The sequence below is a fragment of the Tripterygium wilfordii genome, chromosome 16, assembly GCF_013401445.1.
Source record: "Tripterygium wilfordii isolate XIE 37 chromosome 16, ASM1340144v1, whole genome shotgun sequence".
NCBI lineage: Eukaryota > Viridiplantae > Streptophyta > Magnoliopsida > Celastrales > Celastraceae > Tripterygium > Tripterygium wilfordii.
Window position 1 is genome coordinate 444,224 of NC_052247.1, and position 11,591 is coordinate 455,814.

General features: G+C 36.5%; 1 protein-coding gene across 1 annotated transcript; it reads right to left on the reverse strand.

Annotated features, from left to right (window-relative positions):
- Positions 1-555: 555 nt before the first annotated feature.
- On the reverse strand, positions 556-11,416 carry LOC119981102 (twinkle homolog protein, chloroplastic/mitochondrial). Its single transcript, XM_038824104.1, has 21 exons — positions 10,995-11,416; positions 10,646-10,770; positions 10,390-10,445; positions 10,234-10,291; positions 10,050-10,160; positions 8,659-8,745; positions 7,875-7,955; positions 6,784-6,849; positions 6,588-6,704; positions 6,032-6,079; positions 5,857-5,942; positions 5,695-5,755; positions 4,951-5,133; positions 3,918-4,049; positions 3,572-3,633; positions 2,581-2,664; positions 2,159-2,290; positions 1,590-1,686; positions 1,367-1,501; positions 1,115-1,182; positions 556-725 (listed from the first exon to the last, which is right to left on the reverse strand). Exons 1-21 carry the CDS (start codon positions 11,269-11,271, stop codon positions 674-676), a joined length of 2,118 nt encoding a protein of 705 aa, XP_038680032.1. The 5' UTR covers positions 11,272-11,416; the 3' UTR covers positions 556-673.
- Positions 11,417-11,591: the final 175 nt, after the last annotated feature.

Below are 11,591 nucleotides of genomic sequence, written 5' to 3' on the forward strand. Positions count from 1 at the left end.
AGAGCCTAGAGGTGTCAAACGGGTCGAAAACACCTCCAACTTTACTTTCATGGGCTGGGTCAGGATTCTCGGCCCAACCTAAGAAAGAGTTTCAATCGTACCAGCCCGTCTGGTGGTGTAAAAACAATTAAAGGAAACACAAATCATAAATGTTGTAGTGATTATCACCTTGGTTTACCATCTAATTGCCCAGAATTCTAACCTGACCATACACAATTTTAATCAAGGGTGTCCTGGGGCAATTAGATGTGAAGACTTGTGTATGGCTAGGTTTGAACTTAGGCAATTAGATGGTAAACCAATGTGATAACCACTACATTTATGACTTATGTTTCCATCTTTAATTCTTTTACACCACCATGCAGCCGGCTCGTTAGGCCCCGGGCTCGGGCCCGACATGGCAGAAACACTTTCATGGGCCAAGAATCCTAGCCCAGCCTATGAAAGTAAAATGGGCCGAGTCTACTAATGGGTCATTCGAAGTCGACAGCCCATTTGACACCTCTACATCGGTCCCCTTGTTTGTATAAACTTGCCTTGAGAGAGAACTTTGAATTACCAAACCAAGCATGTTTATAAATAAAATGACTTGGAGACTTTCACAAAAAGATCTTTCACCTGTTCCAAATTTATACAAGTTGCAAGTCCTTGTTGAAATAAATACCCAAATTACCTATTTTCTTCTGGTTGGTTCCTCACTAATATCCATGTATTCACCAGTTGCCCTGCCAAAGTGGATGTAAAAAGTAAGTTCACCATCAACATTTGTTCCATAACATGACTGGAAAGAAAAAAAAGAAGAACAAAGACAACCCAAAAACAAACTGGCTTCAAGAAACAGACACAGATGACTAGTGAGAAAAGTGTGGATGCCTGCATATGCTATCAGAAAAGGGAAGGTGGGGAACAGAATCTGGAAGCCTCCAAGATTTTAGATGCAATTTACACGGTGATTGTGACGCATTTGCAGCCCATATACGGATATATCTCGGTATCAATAACGGTTTTGGATCGCAAGAGTAAGAAAGAACTTTCATATGGTCCATATAGTAGTTCTCTGATGTGAATTGAGAAATCAAAAATAAGAGAAGGATGAAGCATGTGTTTCTCCTACCTATTGTACGACAAGAAGGCTTCGCCTATAGTTCCTGCAACTTTATTCCGTACCTTCCGCACACAAACCTGCAATTTTAAATCCATCTCTAAGTCCAGTGCAATAACAAAGACCAAAAACAGAACAATAATTGTAGCGAGCGGACTGAGTAGATATCCATGTTCATGTAATTTTGAAAGCTTACAGATCATTAGCGTCCAAAGATGAAAGGCATTCATGAAACGTGAACTAATTTGTCAGTAAAACTCCCACCTGTACTTGATCCACAGGCCCAGCTTGTGGATCTCTGTTTCGATGAATTACGATCCCATTGTCACATTTGTTTATGAAGTGAGCACTGCCACTTATATCGTACAAATTAGGAGGACCTCCAACCCAATTGTGTAGCTGTTAGACAAAAAAAAAAAATACTTATCAGTGATGTGGGAGACAGGAGCAAAAATCCATGCAGCATATCAAGTTCAAGGACAGCAACCTGTCGAGGATGCGCTACAAACCAAACGTGGCAAGAGTGATGCTGAGCGAATCGTTTGATCATTGTAAGCATTTGACTAACATACTCGGTTTCAGTCCTGGAAAAATGAAATCTGAGTTTAGCTTACAACTCTAGATTTATGGCATAAAATGGAAGAGAATGCGATGAAGGCAAGTACCAGAAATAGTATTCCAGTAAGTATAATACAGTTTACTTCGAGCATTTAAATGAATTTGTTACTATCATTTATATTCTACAAGTAGCATTCAGGTTTCATTGGCAAAACAGAGATTATAAACAGAATAGATAAGAAAATGTCGAACATAACCAAAGAAAAGAAACCTTGAAAATCAAAACTCAGATCGAAGTAAGATCCATGTTTCATGGTGTGTGTACACAATCAGTTGCCTAATGAAAGATTTGACTAAATATAAATAAAATTGGCATCAGAGACTTTGCCTACTAGTTGAAGCTGCCAAGTTTAAACTGCAGCACAATATAAGAAAAACTTCTGAAAAAGAGACCAAAGACTTGCAACCAAGGTGCATGAGAGGCGAAAAAGAACTCACTGACTTCCAGGTCGTTGATGATCGAGCTCATTATAAGGATCAATTACAAGTCCACGAACCCCATGCCTAAGCACTGCTGCTTTTGCAAGACTGAGAACCCATTTTATACTGGGAAGTGAATCGTCCTCACATCTATACCACAGTCAACAAGGAAAACCACACAACAGGGCATCAAGATAATTAGTGTGAGCAGAATGGACCGAGCATAATTCATCTATGATAAGCTTGCGGTAATACAGGTAGAAGAAAACTTGCTGAACTTTAATAACAGTATTAATCAAGAATGCAAAAGGAAGCCAATAAATGTACTCAAATTTTCTACAAGTTAAGTGCTCAGTAATTAACCATGAAGGACGTATAACATTATGAGAGAAAATGTTACAAAAAGTAGTCTCAATTACGCAAGACCAGAAGCTTATAACCTTATGAGATAAAATGTATCATTTAACCAATGTTTCCCCTGCTCAAACTCCTCAGCACTCATTCGTTCAGCAGATTCTCCATAACTGGAGTTGACAAAGAAAAAAAACATAAAGATAATATGGTCAAAAAGATGAACATGGAAGAATTTATGAGAACACAAGTAGAAATGAAAAAAAGAATATAAAGAACCCAAAAAATCACATAGTTCCTCAAACAAAAAAATTGCTCCACAAATTCCACCAGTCCTCATATACATTAATTTATTCCACTTTGTTGTTGCAGTTTATTAACATTTTGCAATCCACAGTGGAGAACTATATATACACATTTCAGAATACTACATACACCCTATTTCATGCAGGCGACTACTAACCTTCAGTACAAAGTACTCTGAATCTATAACACATCATATGCATGGTGCCTAGTATCTAGGAAATACTTCTTAAGGAAGGCCTCCAACTGAAGCAGAGTGTTTGTGCGAACATTTTCCAGAAAATTCATATAAGCTCTCCAGCAGACAGCAGGTACCTTTACGTATTATCTTCAAAAAAGCACGATACTCACAACAAGTTGATTTTTCTCAAGAAATATGGGGGAAAGGGGGTTATGAGATTTCAACTTGGTATTTGTTGATCTAATAAGTGTACAATGAGTTTTTTTTCATTAATACCAAAAACAGAGTAAAAGATACTGAACGTGAAGCTGTGAAAAGGGGAAAAAAATTTAGCAGAAGCGGCAACCTAAACAAAAAGGAACCATTTGCAACGAGAACGTCTCAACCCATATTTAAAAAAAGCCGCGTAAAGTTTATCAAATTAAGAATCGAATTTCCTCGCCTCTTTCGGACGTGAAATCCAACAAGAAATTAGGGATTAGATTTCAAAATTAATTCATTTATCATTCAAAATGAATTAATTGAAATAAAGGTGAAACCCGAAAAAGGGGAATCAAGAAAGAAAAAAAAAATCGTGATGAAGAAATTACACTCACCGTCCCTCGAAGAATGGTTTCTTTATGTGCTTCTCCATAAGTTTCCTTGCATGCTCCCGAACCTAAGAGCAGCACAAATTGAGCAAGAATTAAGAAAATGGCTTACATGGGCACAATTCGTGATCCGGGAGTCCCAAGTGGATGGGCTCTCACTCAACGGATCAAAGGTACACCAGGGATAAGAAATTTAGTATAGGTATAGTGACATAAGGTATCTTAATCAGTGCCAAGGACAAGCGAGTTGATTATTGCATCATTACCGTTAATCATTCTTAACAAACTGTAAGATTACAATAGTTCATCAAGCGTACAAGGGAATGTTCAAATTGATAATGCAGTAGCTTACCTTATTCTCCATGGAGCAAAGTGCAAATCTCCAACCAGCACTTTGATTCATATTACACAAAAGAGCGTCAATCCACTCACTCTTGCCTGAATTGGGAACCCCAGTCACTACAGTCAACTCCCCGGGTACAACCTGATGAAAACATGAAATAATCAACACAAAACAAGCTTTACCTGCACAACTAGTCAACAAATACAGCAGTTTTCTATAAACCCCTCTCCAAAGAAACTAAGACAGAATACAGCACGGAAGACTACAAACAAATATTGTCAACACAAGACCGAACTGGTTATAGCTTGGATATTATATCAATAATTTAAGGAGTATCAAACCAGCAGATTGAAGAGCAACCTGTAACGCAGCCTCGCAATGAGCACAGAGTAAACTATTCTTTTCCCTTTAACTAAAGAACTAGAACCCATAAGTTACCAAATCTGGTTTGCAACTGGTTCTTGGCTTAGTAAAAAACTAATTAAAACCAGAAAAACAATAACTTGAACTTCATCTTCTTTGAAGTTTTAACACTGCCATCATGAAAAAAGGCTACCATATAGTGCACAAATAAAAAAAAATTTGGCATGTTCTGTTTTCTCTTTGTTGACTCATTTTCGTTTTCTTTTTCACTTTTTTAACTGATACTTTGTAATTATAATGTCTTGGTGATCTAACATGTTCAAATGCTGACTATGGTAAACTCTCTGTTCTCTGGCAACTCCAGTTTTTTAATGTTGCAATAAATTTGTCAACAGATAAAATAGGACAAAAGAAACAGCATCTAAACTAAAATGCTAAATGATATACATCATTACTTTATTTCAGTCACCGTAGCGAAAAAATGCATAATGAAAAACTAAAGATTACTAATATTAAAAAAGACGAAGTCAATTATAAATCTAAGAACATTATATGATATTGTAACATGAAAGTCCAAAGTACCAACAAAATCAACTATTCAACATCAAAGAAATAGAAGAAAAAAATGCACATCTAAAGAAAATTAGAAACTCTGAACGCAAAGTAACATAACCCTTACATTGTACAATGCATTTAGAGCCCTCCATCCGGTCGATAAGCCAAACTCATATCCAAGAGTCCGATTGTAGTATGCATCAATTTCATCAAAGTAATCCTTAAATTTGAACAATCCACGTATAGGGTATAACTCAGCATCCTCAATTACTTCCTTCAGTACATGAGGGCCCAAAAACATTAGAACCTGTGAACAAATTTTAGCAAATTCAGCTGTTATTACAAACATTGTAGGGCCAGATGGCCTAAACAAACAACCACAGTGGCTCATCTGCATCCTAATCCAGGTTATTGCAATCAAAAGAAAGAAGTTGGGTACAAACAGACCCCATTAAGTAGTTTTGGTTCTATAAACAATTCAATCAATAAGAAATATCAATCTGTCCCTATTCTCCATCCATTTGGCTCACAAATAAATTTGATATCTCACGTTACTCATCTGTGGAAGGACAAATGAAACTTTTATGCAAAACTATAAACATATGCTAGCACGAGTTTAAAACAGAAATCTTCCTTTGCATTTCACTACAAAGTGACGGAGTTTTGAATCTCTCAAATAAACGCAATATCAACTCAATACAGATAATTAAAAAAGAAAGAAAGTAGAGAAACAACATATAGCATGTACCGAGAGTTTCCAGTGTACTGCAAATGAGCCACATCACAATCATTAACAAAATATAGTCAACAATTTCACCAAGCAACTTGGACAGACTAAATTTTCCTATGAGGATATTTCATATCTGACCTCGTTTGCATCTTTGAAATGATCAACCTCGTTTTTCTTTGGCCATTTGACTCGCCAGCATCTGGATCATCATAGAAACAAGTAATTATCCTTGAAAAAATAGCACAGAGATTTCCTCATGTCACTAAGATAAACAGCATTAACATGACACAAAGTGCAAACCTCTCTCGTCCAAGGCGACGTGCAAGCTCTTCAGCTAAGGCTTGACCAGGAGGATCCCCATCAGTGGCAAGTATTATTCGAGATGCCTATCAATGTTTTTGAAATGTGTTTAGATCCAACACCTTTCAATCATACATTGCACTGAAAATCTTGAAGGAAGGATTTTTGTACGAACCTTCTCCAAGTACTCTTTGCAATTCCAAAGATACTGATATTTTGTATCCTAGCTTCGCAGAACATTAAAAGAGTCAAATTCAGATCTCAGCATTGATGTCACCAGATCAAAATATGATGACAGTAACAGATTGCTTCTGAAAGTTATCCTTCTTGAATGAACAATACTTAAAAATACCTAGAAAATTTATTCTGATTTTCCATGAAATCATAGTTAAAAGCTTTGGTGGTAAAATTCATTCCAGTTATGCATTCCAAGTCAAACAATGATTTCACATTACTGACTTGCAGAATTTATGTATGCATAAAACATGTTGCAACGCTTGCATGTGTTGTTAATGAAAATCCAGCCAAATAGAAATGCATAAATCTTTCTCAAGTTCTTGTCCATAAGTTCCGTTCATGCGATAAATAGCTGCTGCCTTAGATACTCAGTAATCAGTATTGGAAAGTTAAGTACCTAATTCTATTGTAAACCCAACAATTGCATATACAAAAATAACAAATAAGAAAGATTATAATGTTCTGATATCTAGAACTCTAATATTCATGCAGACCTTCTTTTCTGGTGGCAAATCTTTTGGGGAAACTGAGGGTGGTGCACCATCAGGCACACTCACGCAATTCCTGAATCCAGCTTCTTCCATGGAAAGTTTATCTATTTCACCTTCAACCTATCAAAAGGGATGGACCAAAAAGAATCAGAGTATGTATTAATATTGGAGGAATTTCTCATAGATGATGCTAACATACAATGATGACGTCACTAGCACCCTTTATATCATCCAGCCCATATAATATCTTTTCAGTATCCTTTTCCTGTGGGGGGAAAAAAGAGTAACCAAAAATCAGCTGGCACTTAAATCAAAAGTGCACATCCTTATTCGGCATTTAAGGCAGAAGGACAATTATTCATCAAAATTATATACAGGAAGGGCGAACTATACTACCATATTAACATTGAAACTTATAAGCAAATGTAAATCAATTCAACTGAAAATGATATTCATATGGGCACAAGTCTTGACCAGATCAAAATCACGTTACTATCTTTTTCTATTTCTTTTTCCTTTTCATAAGAAATGCATTCATCAAGAGCAAGAAACAGTACAACTAAGGGCCACTAGCAGTACACAGTCGAAGCACTCAAAAGAATAAAGGAGAACTGAGAAAATGATATACAGTAAAAACAGAAACAGATAAACTAATAGCTAAATCCTAAAGAATCACATTCCAGCAACAGCAACAGGAACATGGAAAATATTGAATGGCCGTAAATAAAAATAATCAGTGTCCTTCGTCTGGATTAATCACAGGGTGCTCAATGACCACAAAACTCAGCAATTTAATTCCTTCTATAATTTCCACTTTGTGTGCTTCTTTAACATTACTTCTGTAATCTTATTAACAGATTCATATCTATTTATAGTTTCCAACAATGAATAAAAAATAATTCCATAGTTTCCAACAATAAATAAAAGTTCATCTGAAACTATTGTCATGCTATTCTTAATTGTTATTGTGTGTTACAATAAAAATTGTCATACATCAAGTAAATTATTTGTAAACTATGGTGTCAACATATTCATGACTCAATTGTATCTAAAGCCCATCTCCAATTTGTCTTTCTAAACAGATTGTTTTCTCACATATTAAAACCAATCAAAAGCTTTTGTGCAATTCGGTACGTTCAACATATGTAAGACATGTATAATGTATTGAAGAATCGTCAACTGGTATCTGTTATTTTGTCGTCAATTGAGAAATAAAATTCAAGGAGAAGCAGGGCTCATCAGCACATTATTTAGATATACAAGGTATCACTTATCAGTTATCACACAAACCTGCCAAAATCTCTTGTTGATGTCCCTATACTTGCAATTTACAAGCACTCCATTTCTCCAATAAGTAAATGCTATAGCTATCTGCCAATAAAAGATCAGGAGCAATTAGATTAAAAAAATAAAAAAGAAGAAGTACAATAACATTTTCTCTTATTGATTCAAGTACCCAGCCTCAAATTGTTTTGAGAAACGGCTTCGTATGATCCATTTTCCATGTGAAAAAAGAACTCTTTTCACAAAGTAGCTAAATAGAACTGAACTTCCTTCACTGATATTTTAATATTGAAAAGTATTAAACACGGGCGAGCATGTGTCCCACTGGTAGAGTTGCAGGGATGCAACCTAGAGGTCACAAGTTCAATTCTTGGAAACAACCTCTCCACATATTATGTGTGCACGAGAGTTGTTTACCTTATATTGAAAAGCATTAAACATCCATTTTTTCAAATATGAGTAGAACATCTTAGTTGTATAGAATTTATCAAAATACTAGAATGCAAAATGGTTTAATTTTTAGGTCCAGTCATATTGTAAACTATACTTCTGCAATCTTCTGTCACAAAATCATGGGGAAAAAGTCCAATGCTTCTTTCATCCAATTTACAGTAAAGCCAAATCTTATCCATAACATGATCATGCTAGATAGGACTGAACTTCCTTCTCCGATTTTTTTTTCAAATTTGCAGTAAAGCAAAATTTTATCCCTGACATGATCATTTGCATCCTAACCTCATAATCAATAATTAAGATATAAGACATTTCTTTATTTAGCACCATCATGCACCTCATTCCCAAGTGATCTTTTCTGCATAACAGAATTTCTCCGCAACGTCTCCTGTGATATTAGTCGCTCGGCAAAATAACCAACTAGCTGAGACAAGGCAATATACGGTTAAAAAGTTACATGCAAAATACAGAAACAACAAATGCCAGGCAGCCGTATAAGAGCATCAAAATCCAGCACAATAAAAACTTAAACTACAAAGAGGAAAAATACTTAAAATCACATTTCCGTGCAATCAAATATTAATTTAAGCAGAAAAATACTAGAGCACAAATCCAGTTGTGAAATTTTTCCCCCAAATGAATAACCATTGTGAAAAATTGAGTAGTCAAAATAGGCATATGTCAATAAAGATGTCCCATGATCAGTTGGACAGAAAAGGAAAATTAGCAGAACAAATATATCGTTTTTTCTGCTCCAGTCTTGAAGAATATTGCTCTCCATTTTTTGAAAAAAAAAATTACTGCCGTCTAGTGTGTGACGGGCTCGATACATCGCATTGAAATTAATTTGATAGGATTATTTATGGAAAATACACATTAGTCTCATTGGATCAAAAAGAAGTTTAGGCTTCAACCACTCCCTTTTCGCCAGATGAGAAAAAAGATCTTGGATGTGCACATGCTAGAGGAACCGTGGAAGAAGAGATTGCTACAAGAAGAGAATAAGAAAAAATTGATTGAGCTTAAACAAGACCGCAGACAGCTTACTAGGGGTGGATATACAAAATTAAGCAATTTACTGTCCCTTTTTTTAATGAAAAAAATCTATACCATCATGCTTCTTTCAACATAGAAAAATATGTGTTCTGACTTCTGCAACTAAGGCAACCAATTACCGGAGATGGGGAGCAAATGAGCAATTAAATAACTTTGACAGCTCTATCTAGTATAACCAAGTAATGGCCATATGACAAACGAAACGGGCTTGAAAATAAGCTATCTAGTATCTGCCTATAACACATTCCGAAACACTGAGCAGTCACTGGCGAGGCAGAGAAAGACGTAGAAAATGTTGTATTTCAGCTCCATAGATAAAATCCTAAAAGCTAAAGGATCCTTGAACCATCAGACATCAAACTACATGACCTTCCTAGAAATTGAAGATAACTGTTCTGAGCAATGACCAGAAACTCATTAGGCAACGGAAAGCCTTAAAAGGTTATCACATCGCTTGTGCTCCATAGAGGGTAACCAAACATGGAGTTGAAGGGAGTCAAAGACCCTTGGTGACAGCATCAACAGTATCGCATAAGAACATAAGACGTAGCGGAGCCTAAAACCATCATGGCTGCTCACAAGATTCAGAAAGGTCATACTTAATTCAAGCCAGCATCATCTTAAAACCAACAGGTACATGGAGAGAAAAGACTAAAGAGGAAATTGAATCACCTCATTTGAAAGCGGTTCTAGTTGCAAACTCTGTACCGTGACTTCCCTAATGGGCTTTACTTGGGTAAGTTGGTTAGAGGTGCTATATGATGACTTGCTATCTGCAAAGGCCTGCAACAAAGGGGGAAATGAGAATTAATATAGAAACTCTCTTCAAATCAAGTCAGACAGTAAATCATCTCACCCTGGTGCCACCCCTAAACCCGCACTTTGCTCGAAAACACGACCACAAGGCATATCCCCTAAACACTCAACAGATCCAAAATATATGCCGTTAGAGATAGTTTCAGAGAGGGAAAGCGCAAGATAACTCATGAAAGAGTATGGTAGAGTAGCATACCCATCCTTGTCAATGGAAAGAGAAAAGCTTTTCTCCTCTGAATCACCACCTTTGCACTATCATGCCGAAACAATGAAACGATAAGTATAAATTTAGCAAGATGGCAAAACTAAAAGAAGAGTAATCATTATACATCAACCACCAGGATGCAGAAAAACAAAAGCAAAACTTATTGATCCTTCCATTTAAAAAGATATCTGACAGAAGAGTAAAAGGCCAACAACAACTACTACAAGAGTGACCCAAAATGGTTTACCATTGGGCAGAGTAGGCGATAGTTCTCCCCAGTAGCCAATGCAAGGTCTTTTATGCCAATCTCTTCCAATTTCCGCTTCAAAGCATCCAAATTCGCTCTTTTTACTTCCGGGTCGTTTACATACACTAAAAATATAACATAAAATACCATATACAAGCAATTACAGTTAGATGAATATGTGTTTGATTTCACAAATCCACACTTGTCTTCTGGGCTATAAAGATAGACTAAACACAAGACAAACATGGAAGGATTTCTACCATATCCTCCAAATTTAGGAGGAAAAGAAAAACACACATGTGCCGAGACACAAGTATCTGTTCATAAAAAAGACCCAAAATTGAATTACCTGGTCTGGGGACAGCGGCATGAGAGGAATAAGGGGACCCATTGCTCTTGAGAAGAGAACGGTGATTTTGGGACTTGCCATTGGGATGTGAACACAAAACAGGTATATAGCGTTTATGGGTGTGGAGTTTCCGGATGTGTGATGAAGGGTACGAAGCCACGACATTGAAAGGAGCAGTTTTAAGCAAGTGCTTGGAACCCATGAGACGTGCAATGTTCGGGGACAAGAAGGAGAGCTTTCGCAGATGACTGTGAGCACAGTGGGGAAAATAAAGCATCTTTCTTCTCCCTCTTCCTCTGGGTTTCTTTTTCCTCAACAGGTTTCCATGTCTGGCTGTGAAAAAGAGCAACGAAGGGAACAAGAGGGTTTCTGAGGGTTTTTAGGAAAAGCGAAAGAGACGAACTTTGTCAGGGCGCGCTCTCAATTCCCGAACTTCCATCTTTATACTAGGGCATGTTTGGTTGGCGCAAACTTATTTCTTTAAAACGACGTCATTTTAGACATTAGTACAATCTTATCCTTGCAATTGCACTATTTTTGTCCCTTTATTATGAGTTTGCAATTGCACAAATGAATTATCCACAATTCTCTATATTT